The 20,581-nt window shown below is 47.6% G+C and overlaps 1 protein-coding gene across 2 annotated transcripts in view; it reads left to right on the top strand.

Moving 5' to 3' along the window:
• Nucleotides 1–560: 560 nt before the first annotated feature.
• CCDC50 (coiled-coil domain containing 50) overlaps nt 561–20,581 on the top strand; it is a 45,004-nt gene continuing 24,983 nt past the window's right edge. For both annotated transcript variants that reach the window (XM_014945974.1, XM_014945975.1), the window contains exons 1-3: nt 561–718; nt 18,113–18,175; nt 19,495–19,624. In XM_014945974.1, coding sequence (XP_014801460.1) covers nt 670–718; nt 18,113–18,175; nt 19,495–19,624 — 242 coding nt within the window. In that variant the 5' untranslated portion in view covers nt 561–669. The remainder of the gene's footprint in view (nt 719–18,112; nt 18,176–19,494; nt 19,625–20,581) is intronic.

Below are 20,581 nucleotides of genomic sequence, written 5' to 3' on the forward strand. Positions count from 1 at the left end.
ACAGAATCGCCTAGGTTGGAGGGGACCTTTAAGATCATGTAGTCCAACTATAAAAAAACCACAAGAAACCAAAAATAAACAAAAAAATAATAATAAAAAAAAAACCAAAATACACACACCAACACTAAACCATATTCCCGAGCACCATGTGAATTCGTCTTTTGAGTATCTCCAGGGATGGTGCCTCAACCACTTCCCCGGGAAGCCCATTCCAACGCCCGAGAACCCGCGCTCTCCGGCCGCTTTGAAAAGTAGGGGATTCTCCGCCCCCCCCTCTCGTGCCCCCGCCCCAAAATTAAAATTAACAATAAACAAACTCGCCCGAAGGCTGCCCAACTCTCCGAGCTCCCCCTGGAGAAGGGGAAAGGCGGCGGGGGAACAACCCGGGACCCCTTTCTCCACTTCCCCCCTCCCACTCGGTGTGTGTGTGAGGGGGGGCCGAGAGGGCGGTGAGCGGCCGCCCCGCCCCGCCGCTTTCTGTCCCCTCTCCCGCGCCGTACGGCCGGGCGCGCGCCGGCTCCATCCGCTGGCAACTTTGTGGCGCGGGCGGCGGTGCCGCCGCCGTTCTGCCCTCAGCGGGAGGCGGGCTGATTGAGGCGGGGGGAGAGGGAGGACCGGCCGACCGACTGACCGATCGACAGACCCCCGCCCGCCCGGGCCCACCCCGCCATGGCCGGCATCGGCATCGACCACTCCAAGCTGCCCGGAGTCAAAGAAGGTAAGCGGTCACCCCCCGGGAGGGGCGGGAGCCGGACGGGGCGGTTCGGGGTGTGGGGGGGGAATTGGGGGAAGGAAAGGGAGAAACTCTTCTTTTAAAAAAAAAATAATAAAATAATTACACCTCCGGGGTGTACCGGGTGTGCCTGCTTCCCCCTGCCTTGTCCCCGGCTGTGCGGGTCGGAGGGAGGGCAGGGAAGGCCGGCGGGGAAGCGGCAGCCTTAGCTTGGCCGCCCCTCCGAGCCCGGCTGAGGGCTCGGCTCCCCGAGGCTGGGGGGAGAAAGGGGGGGTCGTCGGGGAAGCGCCGGTTCTCCCCCGGGAGAAAGCGAGGAGCGGCGCTGGGGGAGGGGGACAGCCCTTTGTCTGCGCCGGGGCCGCTCCTGGCGCTTCTGCTCCGCTCCCTCCCCTCCGCTCCCGGCTGGGGGGGCCGGGGTGGGCTCCCACGGGAGATAAGCCCTGCTGTGAAATAGTAGCCCGGGGACCCTCCGGGCTACCGACGTGCAGTTAGGGCTCGGCTGGGTTTGGAGGCTCCGCTCGGGGCACTGAAAAATGGGAGCGGAGCTGTGAATATCCCTAGACGTGATTTGAGGGGGACTGGGGATGTTGAGGTCCCCGGGTGAAAAATACCGGAGCCTGTAGGGGTTTTCGTGAAGGCTTTGCCCTGCACTGAGCCTCCTCCACCCTGCAGAATCCCTGGGCACCCCCAGAGTGCAGGGGAAGGGCATGCTCCTCGCTTTCTGCGAAATCCCCGTGCCCCCCAAAAGTGCAGGTGAAGCAGCTCCGCTGGCTTCCTGGGTGTCCGGCTGCTGTGCCTGCCTGTGGCTGTCGGTTTAGCCTTCGCTCAGTCCATGGAGTCACCTTCAGTTGGGCCAGGCTGGCCTCGGCTTCCCTCCGAGCAGAGTGTCTGCTTCACATGTGTACCTTTCAGCTTAGTTAAAGCTGCCCCGGAGCTGCTTTGGGTTTGAAAAGCTTTGTACGAGGTAGAGTCTCTTCTATCTGACGTTGATCTAAATCTGTAGAAGCTCCGTCAAAATCCAGTTACTTTAGATTCATGCTGTAAAGAATGAGAATACAGTGTGCCTGTCTAAATGCAACTAAAATTCCTTAAACTTGTTTTCCTTGCCACTGGCCATTAATTTTTCTTTTTTAAAATTTCAATTCTTGCAAAATAGTAAACATGAATTTGATGATTCAGCTAGGCAAGAGTAGAAGGCATGTATCCACGCAGGGAGGTGGAGCTGCCTTTTGACCTCTTGCCATCCTTCAATGTTTTGCTTCTTATTGTTACTGCAGGAAAAGTAATATCTATGTGCTGAAGTTTTAGGGGTTAATGTTGGTCCCATTAAGTCATTAGCAAAATTGTTATGGGTCATTTTAGTGTGGCCGAGATCTTGTCCTTAGAGTCTGTCCAGACATGGTTACTTAAGAAAATTAATCCAATTAACCTTTCCAGTGGGTTGATTAAAGTGAATTAAATCCCCGTGTAGATGCTTTTATTCAGAATTTAAGTAGCCTTGATTTGATTTAATTTGATTCATTTTTAAAGTGAACTAAGTAGACTGACTTAAAATCACATGCTGAATGAAAGTATGTTTATGGGGTTCTAATGAAGCTCAACCAGCCCTTGGTAAATTTACACCTATGGTTAGCGTGGATTAAGTTTCAAGAGTGTCCTGGTACGACGCTCTGCTGTTACCTGATAGTGATTGGATTAAACCAGCCTCCCAGGGCAGCTCCAATGTGCAAAGTACATGAGGCCTGAGACACGTTCTGCAAAGCCTCTGGCATGTTTCACACTTTTAGTTTGGTGACATCATTTGCTTTTGTTGTGCTAAGTGGTGAAACTGAGCAATGCTTTGAATTACATCTTTTCATGCTGGGTGTTAGTGCCAACCAAGGAAAGAAATGCATTGCTTTCCATACCTAGGGAAATATTTATTGTTCCTGATACAGAAATCACTGTTGATCCTTCTGGAGAAACATTCCCTTTCTCCATTTCGGGTAAAGGTCAGCTTAGTCATTCATTAACAATGAAGAACATTGTTTTGGTTTGAGTACTTTGTTCTTCACCAGCTCTGTCTCCCTCAGGAGAGGAGGTGCTATGTCCAGGTTCTCCCTGTGAGACAGCATCATCCTCCTCTTCTGCTGTGGTCCCCAAAAACTCTACTACAAGCGAGGTCATTTCTGTGCAATTGATGGCAGTAAAAATCTGATAACCATAGCTAGGTGCTGCAGGAAGTCTTGCTTCTTGTGTTTACTTTCTTTTTTATCTTTAAAAGCTGAAGGCCTGATCCAGATGGCATTTTGCTGCTGAAAACTGCTTCAGCCGGTCCGGTTTATTTGTGGGCAGGAGTTTATTGATGTAAAATACACCCTCAAAACACTCTTTTCCTAGTATAAACTAGACCTTGCTGCTGCAGCCTGGTGTTACAGAGCCGTTTTTCCACGGGCAGTGAAGTGGATGTTCTGACCACTGTGGTCAGTAAAGCTCTTGTAAGTTATTTGCTGAAGGTTTTGGTGTTAGCTGCAATCTGCGGGCAGAGTTTGTCTCCTTGTATTTCTATTCGCCTCTCAAGTGTCTGTGACATTTTCTCTTTTCACAAAGCAGCTTTTGCTGTGTGCTCTTTTGACCCACCCCGGGGGATTGCTCGGCTCTGAGTGTAGATCTTTTTCACTTGAGGTCTCATTTGTGAGCCTTCTGGGAACAAAAGCATCCTGGAAATATTATTTTAATTAGTTACTTATAAAGCAAAGAAAAGAAACTGGCTTGGGCTCTGCTTGATTTCTAACCAGTTGTCTCTCATCTCTTGTGATCTGATGCATTTTTTACCAGCTAAAATTGGGAAGGGCTACACCTTCTCAGTGGCTGCCTGCTTTAAATGAGCTCTTTGGTGCAGCTCCCTGTGCCATCTCCAAGTGCTGGGTGTTGCCTCTTGGACCTGGGAGCATCCCTGTCTGCATGCAGGTGGGCAGAGCTGCATGGGGCACGTTCCTGGGGAGGTATTTTGGAGCTGTGCAGACCTCATCGCTCTCTGGAGGATGTACCTGTGGACCCTTCTGTTGGTGCTGCCTTTGCCAAAGGGTTGGGGTTTGTGGCAGTGGCTTTGCAAAGGGGATGCCTGTCTGCTACCACTGAGGCTCAGTCCCTCGCCCAGTGCAGACTCTGAGAGCCATCAGTTGTTAGTAGCAGCAAGTAGAACCCAGGCATGGGCTTCCTTGCCAGGGACTCCAGGACTTCGTACCTGTCTGAATCCTCTGTGAGGAAAGGAAAGGTGGGGGAAGAGGAACCCTCTATTGCTCCTTGGACTAGTGGAAAATTGCAGAGACTTAAGTGTTTTTATTTAATCTTATTTTTAGTAGTACAATGAAAATGTGTAAGGGCAGTACATCTGTGCCCATCATTGGAACCAGCCCTGCCATGCTGCCGTCTCTTGAGCTCGGTCTTGACAAAGGCTGATTGTGCCACTCGTGCTTGGAGAGGCACAGCAACAATGCTCACACTATGGTTTCTACTCTTCATTAAGCATCTGATTTGACTTTCTGAAGCTCTTGAACTGTACATTCAAATGCTGCTAGTTGTTGTCTGCTACCAGAGAGGCCAGTTTCCCACAAGTGATAGCAAAAGATACATATCTGTGGCCTTGGGGAAACAGGAAGGGCTTGAATCTTTATTTTTTGTCTTGGGAAGGTGTTCTTTGGGGCAGGCAGGCTGGCTGGCTCTCTTTTGCTATAAATTGAATAAAAATTTGCTGTAAGCATCAGTCTTCCACTGCCTCCCAACTACAGCACCTTTCCTCTGACCTCTGCAGCTTAATGTGACCTTTGCTGAGACTCCTGCAATAAAAACCTCCTGGCTGCTGACTCCCCAAGGGGCAGGGGAAGGGGATCAGCTCTGAGCTGCACTGTCTCAGACTCTCCTGGAAGAGACTGTCTGATGTTATCTGCTTACTTCAGGGCTTTTAGTGCCTGTGTGTGCTCAGCAAACACGATGGTGGAGGAGAAGAACTTGCTGTCTGTCAAAGGTGGAAGCAGGTTCAGAATGTGTTGATGGCTGGCACGGTGTCTGGTGAGGAGGGATTCTGCTTTGGAATTTTTCAGGGACTGGTGTTGATGGATGAGATGTCAGCTGTACTCATGTGAAGGAAGGGTTGGCCTTTAACTGGATTAATATAATCAGGGCAACAATGTTGAGAGCAGCTGAGGGTCAGCCAGGTCACTGTGAAGCCACCTGCACCATGCCCTTTGGCACCGACTGAGATTTTTTTCCTTGCAGCGTGATGTGCAGTGTCACGGTTTTCTGCTTTGTGAGTTCCTCTGAGAAGGGCTCTGAAAAATGCAGGCAAGCTGGATGGCTTGGGGGCAGCGAGGAGGTAGAGGGTGATGGGACGTAGACACAGGCTTTTCTTTCTAGGTCACTGGTTCATGTCCAGCTCTTCTGAGTAATAGGAAGTCTGTTTTTCCAGCATGCATGAATTCAGTAGCTGAGGCTGTGGTACTCATTTCACTTCTGGTTAAAGCGGGGTGAAAGTTTTATTATGCATTCAGTTGTTCTGGGTCTGCAGCGCTTGGCAGAGGAGATGGGCAGGATTAGCATATTTCATGCTCTTGGCTCCAAAATGCAACTGAGCAAGCAGGTCTGCCTCCTCCCATCCCTTAAATCCTTAGCACTGTCCTCTGTGAGCTGCCCTGGAGGTTGTACCAAGGCAAAAAGATTGCTCAAAAAGCAGTCTTTGGCAGAGAAGAGCTTCCAGACTCATGCTGATGCCTTCTACAGAGAAATTTCCTTAGTTACTGACAAGTCTTTGGGCTGGGATAAGAGGGGCACAGTCTGTTTTGCCCAGATTCCTTGAAGGGAGGGGAGGGCATCCCCCATTTGTGACACTAGGACACTGGCCATCACCCATCGCTGCTCTCCAAGTAATGATCCCAGCTGAGGACTGTGTTGCAGACAGCATTTTGGTTGCTGTGACCACGGGCCTCTGTTTACCCTTTAATTTCCTGTGGCCATGAGCAATGCGAGAGGGTGTGTGTGTGCCAGGTGGGAGCTGGAGATGATGGCTTGGAGAAAACTTCTGTTTTGCTGGAATAAGCTTTCTTTTTCTTGCTCCAAGACATCCAGTTCACATGAATGTGGTGATTTATAGGACGAAGGGACATATTCCCTCTCTATTTCCTTGTTCCCTTCCCGGAGTGTCCCTAGCTGGCTGGCTTCCCCCTCATTCACTGCTGCTCCTCTGCATCGTGCTGGTTTGAAGGCTGAAGGACTGAGGAAGGAGGCTGCTCTGTGGGTAAAACTGCCTTAAAATTCTAGATGCTTAGGTCCAGTTTCTAGTGTGGCATTCACTGCTGTCTTGTCCTTTTGCCTTTCTGCAAAAAGGTAATAAAGATTATTTGTTGTTCTGCTGCTGGTGGCTTGAACTGCAGGGAGCAAAAGGCATTTTCTGGGCATTTCCACTGGGAAAGCAGGGCTGCTTTCCTCCCCAAGGCAGCGGTGCGTTGGGAATGTTCCATGTTCACCTTACAGTGCTGGCTTCTCCACAGGACACATGAAGGGACCTTGTAGGAGTCCCTTGACATTTCATCTGTACTTTCTTTTTAAAAATAGAAATTTGAGCCGCTGTTGTCTTTCTCAGTACATGAAAAGATACCACACAGCTCGTTGAGTGAGTGCTGTATAGCCTTGGCACTGCATGGCAGCTGGGAGAGACACTTAACAGGGCTGGAAAGAGAGATCCCACAGAGATCCATAACCAAGGACAACTGAAATCATGAAGGAAGCCATGGTTAAACTAGGCTTTCATCTGCTCTGTTTCTTCATGTACCTTTACTGTCTGATTCTGGCTTTAATAAATGATTGAGAACTTAAAAAAGGAGAGTGCAGCATCACAGTGTATGTACAAGAGAAGCAAGGCAGGGCTGTCGTGAACCTTGCATTGAGCAAAGGAGACCGGTTAGGCCTGGGTGCTCATAAAAATCTACCCTGTAACCCCAGGCACCTTGTGAACTTAGCTTGCCAGAAGTGTTGCTTTTCCTGGGGAGAAAGGTGTGGGTGAAAGCCTGCTCAGAAGCCTGGCACAGCCCTTCTGCTTCTACCCAAGGATTTTGTGACGGGCTTCGGAAGCTCAACTGATGATTATTTTAATTGCACGCCAACCCACAGTGCCACCGCTATGATGCTTTGTCAACCAAATAAAAATAGTGAGATCTTTTTGACTCAGGGCTGGGTTGGTAGAGGTTTGGTCCGTGCACTCTAGAAAGCCCTGCCTGTGGTGAGTGCTGTTCAGGATAGAAAGTTGAAGTAGGTTTGCAAGTGAGTCACTCTTCTTCACTTCTCTTTTCAAAGGAGGGGTGAAAAGCTGTGTGCAGTAAAATTTTGAGTTCCTGTGTGCGTATAGGTATCGTTTGTTCTTCTCCCATTGCTGCTGAACTTGGTGGCTGGAGGAATTGGCTTAAGAGGAAATGTTATACTCAATATGTGGTGTTTGGTAAGTGATGACAAAGGAAAAGAGAACATAAAAGAGCAAATATTTGAAGTCACTGAGAGACGGGCATGCTTTAAGGAGACTGACAGGGCTGACCGAGAAGTAATGGGACAAAAGGGAAGAAGGAAGTTTGGGAAAACAGGAATATTTCCTGGCTTCGAGAGGTGTATTTTTTTCTTTCTGCAGAAACCTCTCCAAAAGACATGGTGTATATATAGCTTTGGCCCTTTACAACCAGACAGGCCAAGAGACTGGACCGTGCCCCAGCAAGGAATGTTCCTCGCAGAATGACTGTCACCACTGACCTAGCAGATGGACTGGGGAAGGACTGGGCTGGCTTGAGGCAGCCTTCCCTGCTGTAGATGTAAAACTTCTCCCCTGTCCCCTCAGCAGAACAGCTTTGCTGTACAAAAGCATCTGAGCTTATTTTATGTCTGTTACGGATATGGCAAACCTTACTCACAAGATCCTGGTGGGGAGAAATATTTTTTCCTCCCTGCGTTCTGAAGTTAGTTTTATTATTGGGGTGCTGGCTGGTGGGGTGAGGGGGATTTATGTCTTAAATTCACCAGCCCCTCCTGGTGCCTTTGGCAATGCTGCCGGGGGCTGGGGTGAAGTGGTGGAAGACAGCAGGGAAAGTCCTGGGTCTTCTCCAAGCCGCCAGGGTGTGGGCTGTTTTTGTGGCACGCAGAGAGCGCTGCTGTTCACAGGGCTGTGCTCTCCTGCAGGCGATTTGGCCGGCGCCAGGTTTCCGAAGGAAGTTGGTGTTGGGAAGAGGCTGGGCTCTCCTGAGCTTGTTTGCAGTGCAGGAGAGACTGGCTCCTTGGCTCGGGCTGCACAGTCCTGCCTGCATTCCTCACATCCCTGATACGACAAGGTGGAAAAGGCAGGTTTGCCTCCAGCTCCAATAACTGCGCTCAGTTACCTGGTACTCCAGGCTGTTGGCATTGCCCAGAGCATCAGCTCTGGCCATGTAACAGGTGAACTTGTTAGGTCCTGATTTTAGTTGTTTTTTTTTAAAAAAAAGCTGTGACTATAAGTGATTTAGCCCCCAAAGTAAAAATTTTACTTCTGACCGACTTGCAGCTCATTTTGTGCTCTCAGAGAGGAGGCATTTAAAAGGCAGCCAGCTTGCTTCCTCCTCATGCTTGGCAATGCACATGAGCTGTGGGCACAGGTGCCACAAAGAGGTTTGCTCCTGGTCAATGCTTTCCTGCCCATCTGGTCTCAGAGGCCAGAGACTTATTCTTACCTTCTTATGCCACTGGTTTAAATCTGTAGTTGTAAGGGCAGGGTGCCAACAGCGGCCAACACGAGGCTGCGACAGGAAGGGCGATGTGTACTGCTGTAACTGTACTGACTGGTGACTGTTACAGATGAATGTGAAGGTTTGACTGATCTGGGGCCAGCTTTGGTACTTTGTGTTCTCCAGAGCTGACTAATAAGCCTGGAGAACTTAAATGCAGGAAGCGAGGGGGGAGAGGAGAGAGTATCCCCTAGGAGCTGGTGGAGCAAAGAGAAGTTCTGAAATGAAGCAGGACTTGGTTAGTTGGGTGGAGGGAGTTTTTTCTTACAGAGCAGATTTGCAGCGCTGGCAGCAGCTGAACGGGTGGCAGACAGGACTCCTCACAGCTGCCTTTCTAGGAAAAAGGAAGCTGATGGGAATCTGTGCAAGAATCAGAGCCGATTGCAGGATTAGTTCAGACATCTCCAGCTTCGAATGCAGCAACTGGCCAGCTTTCCAGCAAGGCTGGAAAGGAGGCTGCCCCGAGGCCCGTCCTGCTGGAACTTTGCTTCTCTTGGTATATGATGCAGATGAATAGAATCTGACTTGTCTGCCTGTGTACTGATGCTGCAGTCTCTCCTCCCAGCTCCAGCTCTGGTTTAGCTACAAGCCTCAGAGCAGTCTCAGGCTTGGCTCTAGTCACCCAAAGGCTGAAAAGAACGTAGCATCTCTGAGGGAGTCTTTCTGCTACTTGTTCTCTCCAGAGATGCTCGTTCCTCCATATGACCGTGGGTCCCTGTGGTGTAAAACCACACTGTGGGGTTTTGACAGGAACTAGAACCTTTTTTTGGCGCTTGGCACCTTCTGTGTGGGCGTCAGCCGTCAGCCTTGTGTAAACAGTCACCGAACCGAGTCACTGCATGAACTTGCACCAGAAGGGCACTGAGAGCTCCCTTTCTGAATCCTGTCTCCCTTGTATTTTAATGCTACATTATCTTTTAGGATTAAGCTGGAGGAGAAGCCTGGGAGAGCTGACACTTTGAATTATCTCTGCTCCCAACTTCCTGCCTGCCTCTCCGGAGCTGCTGTGTGAGCTTATTCACCACAGCCTGAAACTGAGGGCTTAGAAATGCCAGTGAAGGATCTGAGATCCAGGGTGCCATGGCTCCTGAAAGGCACCCCGAATCACAAAGCGGACCTGCCAACTCGCTGCTGAGAAACTACTGAACTGAGCAAGGGATTTAGGCTTGCATTTAGCAGAGAACAGAAGTTTTGCCTATCTAGGAAATTCAACGAGTCCTTCCAAGAGTTTTGTGTAGTATAAAATTGCCTAAAATACTGAAGTAAAAGCTGTATTAAACCTATCAAAATATGGTGATCACTGTTGAGATGGTCGTGGGGGAAGGGAGCATATATAGTGCAGATCTCTTGAGATGCAAGCTCCATGCCTGAGCAGTTTTCTGAGTGGGTGGCTATTTTGAGTTGTGCGTGAAAGGAGACTGTTTTTCTTTTCCCCCTCCCTTACACTAGTTTAAATGAGTAGTGTTGGGCATAAAACTAAAACTGCCATGACATCCTGTCTGCAAAAGAAACAGCAACAAAAAAAACCCTCCAGAGAAGGGCAGTGTCATATGATCCATGGGACACTGCTGAAGGCACGTTTTACCGCTATGGTAGTGCTTGTGGAGACATCTGTGTGAGCCAGGAATTTTCCTGGTGAAGGTAACTCCTGCCCTGCTTTCCACCAACCTGTGCGGTGGTTTGCCCTTCAGCGAAGTTGAGGGTAAAACACAACTGTTGGAGGCAGTGTTGTTTGTTTTGCTGTGATGCATGGTTTGGAGGGAGTGGTGAAAGTTGACTGCCAGGGAAACTTCTCCTTGTCTTGTTGGTTGTTCATTTTGCACATGTGGTGTTAGCTGAGTCAACTGAAGCTGTGTCAGATGCTGGAGAGGATGACTACAGAAGCAACTTTTGCTCTCATTGATGATTAACTTCCTCCACATACAGTTATGTCTCAAACATTGTGAGTGAAGTGTGTGTTTGACTGCCTGGGGCCCACTATTTGGCTGTGGTGTCAAACCAGCCAAGCCATCCCTGACGAATATATCTACCTTGAGGTTTTCATACCTACCCACCTGGATGTTACTGGGGGTCCACAGTGCGATAGCTGAACTCACTGGGGACCTTTTGGGTCTAGGCATTCCTGTATAGGCTGATGGACACTGTGGCACACAAGAAGAAGCTATGAAGGTGATAGTGTTATGAGCCTGGCAGGTAATAGCTTACATGTCATGGCTTCATATATCTGGGCTCTGCTTTAGAGTAGCAAAATACTGTATGCATTCATCCGCTCAATGCATAGAAGTTTCTGGAAGAGGAGGCAGCGATGTTGGCTATAGGACTGAGAGATTTTGGACAGTTCTTGTGAGTCTGCGTAATTCATATCTCGGGACCCAGATGGACCTGGCTGAAAAGGCTGAATTTTCAAAGTATGGCTGCCAGTACTCCTTAAGGCTCAATGCCATTTTCAGGTATGTCTGTGTGTCCAACCTTGAAGTACTTCAGCATTTTCTTCTGCAAGTCAAAGATGTGGTCTTTAACTATTGACCTGTGGATTGTGTTTTAAACTTGGGGGGTAAGAAGGGTTGTTCTTATTCAGAAAGATTGCAGATGATACAATGTAGGGTATAATTATCCAATGATGGAAAAAGATGGCAGAATGATAAGTTTTAACAAATTTTGTGGCTGGGACATGCTATAGGATTACCTTTTGAGCTCCCTTGTGGTGCTACTGGGGTTTTTTGGGTGATTTTTGGGTATCTCCAGCTTCCTGTTTATACTGTGCAAGCTCATAACCTTCTGCTTTGGATTGTTCAGCAGATGCTCTCTCAGCTTGAGGACTGCTCTCCGGTACAGTTTGCAGGCACATTACACAGAAGTGAGAGCACCAAACTAGTAGCCTGTGAGAGGGAATTTTGTGAATGCTGCTGATCTTTCAAAGCAGGTTAAAAAATAGACTCGTGTTCTGAGGATCTGGTTCCAAAATATATATAGTCTTCTTTTTTAAAGCATTGTTGGGCAGGTGAGGGCTTTGTGTTGGAGAACGGTGCAGAGCTCAACCTCTCATGGCCTTGACCTCAAGGCATTAGCTTAGAGTAGAGGAGATAACCTTCTTCCCAAATCACAAGCTCCTCTTAGCTTCCAGGCCAAGACTGCCAGTAAAAAAAAACAACCCCATGGTTCTTTAGCAATATTTTTTTTTTTTTATTTTTCACGTTTATGCTTTTAAGAATTAGGCTGAAACCTCTCAGTTTGGTTCCCCGTGGGGCCACCCGGTCTCCTTGTGCTGCCTCATAGCTCCTAGCTACATGAGATGTTCTGGTGCTGTGGCTAAGAAACAGAAATTGTTCCCTTCCCCAGGCTGCCCAGCCCTGCCCTCTGCCTGGGAGCCACCTTCTCCCTGTGCGAGTTTCCTGATGTCCTTGGTGCTGACGGTGCCTGGTGAACAAGGCCCTAGGAATGCTGTCTGTGTAACTGCAGCTGCAGCAGCTGAGACGTGTCCTGGCCAGCCTTCGTTGGTGCCTGTATGTGGTAGCAGGAGCTCTGGAATCTCCTGGTGCGGTGGGAGAGGCAGGACACAAATGAGAAGTGCTGAGGTCAGGCTGTGTAGCTCGCAGAGCAGCTTTGCTGGGGTTGAAAAGGAAATGTCCCAGTTGCACATTTCCTAGGGAAACTGCCCTCAGGGTAGCCTCTCGCCTCCAGTTGGGTTGTTGCTTGGTCATGTTGGCTTCAGTTCAAGGAAACAATCTGCTGGATTGTTTTGTTGTAAGTTTCAAGCCAAACTTACCTGGCTTGGAGTGGCCTGGCCAGTCCCTCCAGAGAATCTGGTAAGAATCACAGATTTCTGTGATCCTCTACGAGTATTCTGAGTCTTGATGAGTTCCCGGTTTGCTTTCTAATCTGCAGGGATCTCCATAACTCACTTTCTGAGACTGCTGGCTTGTAACAGGCTGCGCTTGCTGCCTGCCACTTAATTTGTCAGCTCTGTAGGCCCTAAAAGTGATTTTTAGCTGATGAAACTGTTTTTCCTTGTGCTCCTTCTGTCTTTCCTCTCCCTCCTGTCCTTCACTTCAGGATTCAAAAACTGCAGATGCTTTAAACTAAGCATGACTCACACCTTCTAGTTTATTTTGTGAATTATCCAGCACATGATGCTGATGGGAAAATGTCGGGAGCAGAGGGGGTGGGGAGCAAGAGATACATTTTAAGACTCAGAAGGAAATGCTTGGAACACGCATGTGTGGTCCCTGGGTCATTGAACTGGCTGATATCCCAGAGCACGTCATATGGGCCATGTGAACCAAGGGGTCCCTTGGGCCCTTCAGCAGATATCAAAACATGGTTTGAGACTTTAGGCAGAAGTGTGTAGGGTGTTTTGCTCTAAACCTTGCTTGAGAAGCCAGTGGGGTTTAACCTCTTCTAGAGCCAGTTGCACGGTCACGCTGCCCATTTCTGGACGTTAACTACCTCTTTGTCACACACCTAAGTATTGCCAGCAACATCTAAGGCTGCCTTTGCTCCTCTGTTGTGGTTACCTCACTCTCTTTGAAGCAGTTTGGTGTTAGAAATGCTGAGCTATGAAGCTGAGGTAATGCTGGAGAAAGCTAGTGAGGCAGATGGCAGAATATGAAAAGGAAAAGGCTATTTCATGAAGCTTTGCTAAGCTGGTGTACCTAGAGACGTTCTTATCTTGGCCATAAAGGCAGGGCTTGCAAGGGCCTCAGATATATATATGCTTAGGCATATTTTTGGGGGGAACTTCTACCAGTGAAGACCTGTGTTTGCAGCTTGCAGAGAGGCTCTTCAGGATCCCTTAAGCAAGCAAGCTCCCTTTTTCATGCCGCTGCATGAATTTTGCAGCCCATCACTACTGCAAAAGATAATGTTTCCAGCCATACTTCTGCCCTTGTCCTCTCTTGCTGGCACCTCTGCTAGCTGTGGCAGTGGCTGGCATTCCTGGGCTGGCATTTTTTTCTTTCACAGTTGTGCCAGAAGTGCATATCCCAGGCCTGCTCCCTGCTGTGCCAAGGCAGATTGGCTTAATCAGACTATGGTAAATCTGTTGTTAATGTTTCACGCTTCACTGGACGTGCCAATTGTAGCTGCTGTGATTGCACCCCTGCTGCTTATTTGACTGTCTGGTGGCTCTTAGCCAGGTCCAGGAGATGGGAAATCAAGTTAATTTGTAGCCGTGAACGTAACATTAATCTTACCTTTCATTTTTGGGGGCATAGGATTAGGGAATAAGGAAATAGATTTCTTTCCCCCTTAAATACGAAGCCTGTTGGTGAGGGGGAATTGTGAGTTTGTGCATTGTCATTGGGGGCATCCTATTTCTCAGCACAAACCCAGGACACATAATACCTAGTAATGAGTGTGCTGGCATCATGCTGAGACTGGGCAGGGGATGAGGACTAGCACTGATGATGCTTCATTTCTGACCATGCTTGACTGGTCTGCATCTCCAGTTATTTCTTAGTTGCCTCACTGTTGGATGCGTGTCTTCAAGGGCAGAGGGTTGCTTTCCTTGGCCTCACTTGCAACTGCGGTCATGTTTGACTTGGTGCCATGGGCGCTGGGTCTAGTTTTGAGGGAGTGCTCTGGACTTGCTAGGGAGTTGCAGGTGTCCCCATCTCTTGCCACCTGGCTGGCTGACAGCACTTCATTGTTTTCGTAACGGGATGTTCTCATCTTCCTCTGCATGTTGTTCTCAGGCTGATGGGACTTGGGAATAATGTGCTCCGATGAGTTGGAGATGGCCAGCCCAGCCAAGTTTCTGACAGTGACGAAAGGTCTTCTTGCGCCGTCTGCCCTGCCAGCAGCTTCAGCAGCACAAAGCCAGGGCTGTGTACTCCAGCCGGCCATTTGCGGGTTTGTAAGAGCAGCTTAACGGGAGTATATACGTAGCCAAGTGGCTTCTTCAGCAGCGCATGAATGAATCCAAATGTGTGAGCAAACTCAAAGCTTGCTGCTGCCTCACCAGCCACCTCCGTGCTGTCTCCTCTGTGAGATGGGGACACCTCGGAGCCCAGACATTTGGGGGGGTCCAGTGGGCATATAATTAATAACCACCCAGTTTCTCTCTCTTTGTACTGGATCTTGATGAGATAATCATCACTGTTTTAAGACCCAGCCCCTGTATTCATGTCTAGGCCCTGCAACTTGGTGACTTGTCACGGAGCTTTGTCCCTGTGTGCAGAGCCAGGTACAGCCTCAGGTCTGGTGCTACGAGGCTGTGTTAGGGCTGGCACTGGATCTGAGCTAGGCTACTGCGGGTCATGAGCATGTGGGGGTACCCTGGCAGTGTGTGCTGAGCTTCAAGTAGCACAGACCTGTCCTAAAAAGCCAAAACAACTCAGACAGGAGCCTTGGTCCCTGCTTTACATCTGTCATCCAGAAGCTTTCAGCTGTGGCCCATGAAAAAGTGAGGACCAGAGAAGTTTGCTTTGTTTTCCTTATTTTTGTTTGACTTTGAAGACCCCTGGACTACTTCCAATAGATCTGTGGAGAAGCAGCTAGAAGAAGCAGGACAACACAGCATGTGGCCTTTGTATTTTGAGTCTTGGCTTTCTCTAGAAAGTTTTTGGTGGTCCGTCAATCCACAAGGGTTAAACAATCATTGCTTAATTGTAGGAAGTAAGTTCACCAGAGGACATGGGACTTTTTTGGGGTTGGTGCAAGACTGACAAGAGAAGAGCAGCAATGTTCTACAACCGTCCTCCCACTTTCTTGCCTGTATGCCAGGCGTGTTTCTGTCACCCTGTTTTTTCCCAAACAAACAGAGAAGTGTGTCTGGGTGTGGGTAGAACAGAGTAAAAAAACTTGAAGTTCTCCTCTGCACGTGTGCCTCTCTGGGGAGGATGGAGCAAAGGTCTGCCAAGCTCCATCAGCACCATGACCAACAAGGCAGAGCTCTTGAATACCACTGGGACCAGAGCAGTGTATGAGCCTGTGCAGAAATGAGTTGGGAAGGGCCGGGATGCAGTTTCATAAGCATTTCTTACAGCAGCAATCTGTATGCAAAAAAATACACAGCTCTGAAACGTTCATCTTTGCTCCTGTGCTGCCCGCCTTGTCTTGCTAGTACAGCTGTTTGGGCAGCTGTGCAGTGGCCTTGCTCAGAGACCTATTGCAGTTAAAAATAACGCTTCCCTCTTTTTTTTTTTTTTTTTTTTTTTTTTTTTTTTTTAAAAAAAAAAAAAAAAAAAAAAAAAAAAAAAAAAAAAAAAAAAAGTTCTAGGAAAAATATTAAACCCTCCCAAAATACACCTTCCCTTTTTTTTTTTTTTTTTTTTTTTTTTTTTTTTTTCTAACTGTCGGGAGCAAGTGCTGCTTCTTGAATAAATGCTGGTGAAAGCACAGCCCTAGATTTGGATAAGCTGTATAGGGTTCTGTGTTGAGGTGTCTTTGCTTAGATCTGAACTGATAGTAGGGCTCAAACCTCCGAGTTGAAGGTGCTCTTCCAGCAGGCCAGACGGTGCTTGCTGTAAGTAGAAGGTGGATGTTCCATCATCATGCTGCAAAGCTGAATAGTATTAGGGACCACCGAAATAAAGTGTCTCTGGGCAAGATCCTGTGCCCTGTCCCATAAAAACATGTGTTCCTGGACCCCAGACACCCTGGGTGTGTCACCTGTGAGTAGCAGCACTGCCTGCTGCTCAGATGTGGTTTTCCCAGTTCTGTAGCTAAAGGCAGCGTTTCTTTATTTATACACAAATGCTCATTGGATGTGTTTCAGTGCTATTTAGTGTTTTGTATCCTCTTTCCTTTTTTAAAAGAAGTTGCAATAAAAAAAACAAAGCCACGATAAAACCTTAATTGCACCATCCAGAATTGTACATGCTTAAAGTGAGTCACTATGGGATCGTATAACCGTAATCTTTGTCCTCATCTCCACCCTGCTGCTTGTCACCCTCTTTCCCTGAAGTGCTGCTGTAGCTTCTAGGAGCTTTTGTCATCTGTAGATCACTCTCCAGTGCAGGAAGATTCAACCAAAAATTCTATTGAATATGATAAACACTTTATCCTTTATCTGATCTCTCGGTACATTCAACTAGAAACTCTTCTAGATATTTTGGGGAAATACCTGGGTTCAGAGGAAGATCTTGATGCTTCTCTATTGCAGCATGTGCATGAATGTGAGAAGAGGGAAGGCTTGTGCGACTGTGGCTCGGGAAGACACGTCTGCCTTCTGCTTTCCTTGTAGTATTTTCCACCCTTTATGATGATGGAAATGTTTTATTTTCCCTGACTCTGAAACTTTCATAAACAGGTTCCTCATAAATTCCCCGTGTAGTTTTGGTACATTCTCAGGGATTTGGGGTTATTTTCACTTTCTCTTCTAGGCTGTTGCTGTGCTCAGCTAAAGAGAAACCCTGGTCTTCCCCAGAGGTTTCTCCCATGGAGCACAGCAGCCATGGCTTGTACCTCCCTCTGCAGCTTCAAAAGCACCTTGTAATTTTCCGGTTTGTGCCGTATGTTTCAAATGGGAGAGATCCCCTCTTGGGTCCTGTTAAGCTGCTTAGCTTGTCACATCCAGGAGAAACAAGTGTCAGACCTCCTTAGTCTCAATTATTCAGTGCTTCTGCCTTAAAATCTGCTTGAAGCAGATGGGGACCCTGTGTACAGCAGATGTGCAGAGCAGGACTCTGTACCCCCCTACTGCAGTTTGAGGGCACAGGGCAGCTTGTCCTTGGTGCACCAGGAAGCTGATGTGTAGCTACCACCAAAAGACAACCTGATGCTGTGTGTAGGTCCCTGTCCCGATGTATATGTGGCTTGTGTTTTGTTGTCCCGCTGCCTATCATAACAAGTTAAAAATAAACGTTGGTGTTTTTCTACAGTGTGGGGAGAGCATTCCTTTGAAAGTTCAAGTGCGAAAGTGATAGGCATGGGCAAAAATCTGCTGCTTTCAGGCTGGTGCTAAAAGGAACTCGTCCCCTTATCATTTAGCCTGCCTCCAGGTTGTTTTCAGTGTTTTTTTAGGAAGCTGTGCTTATTCCTGCTGCTAATGCTGTGGTTGATCCCATGTCGGGGTTTTAGGTACATAGCCAGCATCTGCACTTGAAAAAGTCAATGAAGCTTACAGGAGACAACTGTAAAATGATTCCTGAGCCAGTAGAAGTGCCTTGGAGCAAGAGCTGCAAAGCTCAATCTACTCAGGTCTGTGGAGGTCACAGTGTGTTATGTATCTTTGTGGGGAGAAACTGCTACTCTGAGTCTTCAAGTTGGCAGAGAGTCATAGTAAGCACAAACACTTGACCTTGGATTTAGTTTAACATACTCACCGTGGGCATTGGTATAAATCTGGGTGGAATACAGGGTTTTGTATGCGAAGTCTGATCCAGTGGTGGTGTGGGCAATTCTGGTCTTAAACTAAAGAAGCGGAGGTGGAGGGGAGAGTGGAGAAGGCTTGTTATGCAAACAGGGACAAAGAAGTAAGTGCTTGCAGAAATAGCCACAGGTGCAGGAGGGGAAGAAAAACCACAAGTCCAGACCTTGGCTGGTAGAAAGCAGATGTGTCAGATGTCTTTGTATATGTATTCTCCCCCAGCCTCCATATCTCTTTTGATGCTTTTTTTTTTCCTTCTCCTAATGCTAATTCTTTTGGCTTTGTTTCCCTCTCCAGTGTGTCGAGACTTTGCCGTTCTGGAAGATCATACCTTGGCCCATAACTTGCAGGAGCAAGAGAGTAAGTAGCAATGATCTTTGGAACAAACTGAAGCAAATTTTTCCCAACAGATATCTGGCTTTGGTTTTGCTAAGAAAAATCCTCCCTGCTTTTATTTCATTTTTATTCTTTTTAATGGAATACAGGTTGTTATTACTGTCTTCAGTGTCCTGTAACACTACTCTGTGTTCTGCCCCAGCTCACGTTGTATCCTAGAGATAGTTGCATTTCATTTTTCAATTTCGTGCTCTCTTTCAGAGTTGAGTTTATGCCATTTATGATAAAATTGCATGTGGGAGTGCACTTGAAGTTTTGTTGCTGTGCAAGGTTTTTAGAAATGACTAGCAATTTTAGAAGCTTCAAGTTTTATAGGCTGACCTGAGGTACAACCAGAAGAGGTCTGTTTATTTACTTATTTCAGAACTGCTAGTGCCTGTCTTTTGAAAGGAGGCTTCCTCTTAAGACATTTTGAGGTAGTGCAGCTGTACACTCCATGGGTTTGAAAAGGAGAAAAAAAAATACAGCCAGGAACTTCAAAGTGACTGGTGATATTTTTTTTTTTTTACATGCTTATCTGTTACTTGGGGTATGTTTGCATTGCAGTTTCAGGTGTGGTGGCCTCTCTAATCTGCTTTGTTGGGTGCCAAGACCATTGGTATCTACCAGTACTAGGTGCTAATACTGTTCCAGCTATTCCACCAGGCGTGCAGCTTCTGCAGAAGTTGTGCCCTTGCTGCTGGAACATGAGACCACTGAACTGAAGCTGGCTTTCAGCTACAGCTCGTGTAGCCATTTTTTCTTGCAGGCAGTATCCATGTATGGTAAAGGACTCACTGTAGTATTCAGTTGCTAATTATAAAGGCAGTGAGATTTTGGAACTGGTTATGTTGAGAGTGAGAGGAGTTTCCTCATCTGAAGGTTCTTGAGAACAGTTTAGGGAAGCATCCATCAGAAGTGGTTTAGAGTCAACTCATCCTCACTGATCTCTGGTGGTCCCTTCCAGGCCTTTATTAATCTAGGGTAATTTCCTGTGGCCAGACAATGAAATTCAAAGCCTAAAAAACATTCCTGATAAATCTGGATGCGATTAAAATATGCAGATCTTGTTTTGGTAACAGACACGTGTGTACAGCCCCCTCAGTGCTGAAATGAGGCAATCTCAAGCTGCTAGCATCATTTCAGTTCAGGACTTCCCCACCTTTAGAGATATTACATGATATTTCCCTGCCAAGAGCTGTCTTCCTTCCTGGCCTGGAATCTCCCTCTCACTTGCTTTTTCTTGTTCACATAGTAAAGTTCTGCAGGCTGATTTGGGGGTTCTTGTCTGTGTTTATTTCCAGTTGAGCATCATTTGGCAACGAACGTTCAGCGTAATCGTCTGGTGAAACATGACTTGCAGGTGGCCAAGCAACTGCAAGAAGAGGAGGATCTGAAAGCACGTGCTCAAATCCAGAAACACCGAAAAGACTTGTGAGTTTGGGATGGAGCTTTGGAAATGCTAGTCCCATTTGGTCAGGGCAAGGAATCAGCTGCTTTGATTTGAGTTGATTGACAGTACATGGGATTCAAGTTGATCAGCCTTTTGCAGTTGTTTCCTTTTTCCTTTGGCTATCTGTTGCCATAAAACTATCGATACTAGGCTCTGGCACAGAATAAGAGAACAGGGTGCGAGTAGGTGGTTCTGGGATCCATCCTGGCCTAGATTCTCTTGGCTGACCATGGAAAGGAGCTTTCCTGTTCTGCTGCCTGTTGGCAAAGTGAGGTAACTTGGTTACTTGTGTTGACTGTCTCTAGCGAAAGTCTGAGAGAGAAGAAACCACACCACAGAAATACACAGTGTTACAGTGAATTCTCTCTCTTGTGGAAACTGCAGATACTGGCATTTTACGTTGTGCCTGATGAGTGATTTTGAGAAGCTGGTGCTTTTTGGTGTCCTCCTGCACTGAACCAGCAGAAAGTCCTTGCTTGTGCTTGTAGATACTCCAGTGTGAAGTGACCTGGGAAGAGGAGCTGCTGCCCCAGGGTCACTTGATGGACATGGGTGTTGGGGGACGGGTCTTCCCTTGCAGTCCCTTGACTTCTGCAGCAGCTGTGGGAGGATATTTAATGTCTGATCCAGTTTGATCTGCAGGTTTGCTAAGGCCCCACACAGCAGATCTAATCCTGTGTAGCCTGTGACTTGGCTTTCTGTGTGCCATGGCTCTTAGGCTGTGGAGCTGGTGTAGAAATGAAACGTGGCAGTGCAGGGCAAACCAAACTGTCCTTTCCAATCCAGGGTTGACATTGGTGCTTTATATTGTTTGTTTGCTTCTTTTCTTGTTTTCTTCTCTTGCAATTTGTGAGATGTAACAAATGGACTTCCCACTTAGTCTCTTGCAATTTGTGAGATGTAACAAATGGGTTGTGTGAGAGGGCTTAGTCAGATCC

Source organism: Calidris pugnax, unplaced genomic scaffold (assembly GCF_001431845.1).
Source record: "Calidris pugnax isolate Ruff unplaced genomic scaffold, ASM143184v1 scaffold111, whole genome shotgun sequence".
Classification (NCBI taxonomy): domain Eukaryota; kingdom Metazoa; phylum Chordata; class Aves; order Charadriiformes; family Scolopacidae; genus Calidris; species Calidris pugnax.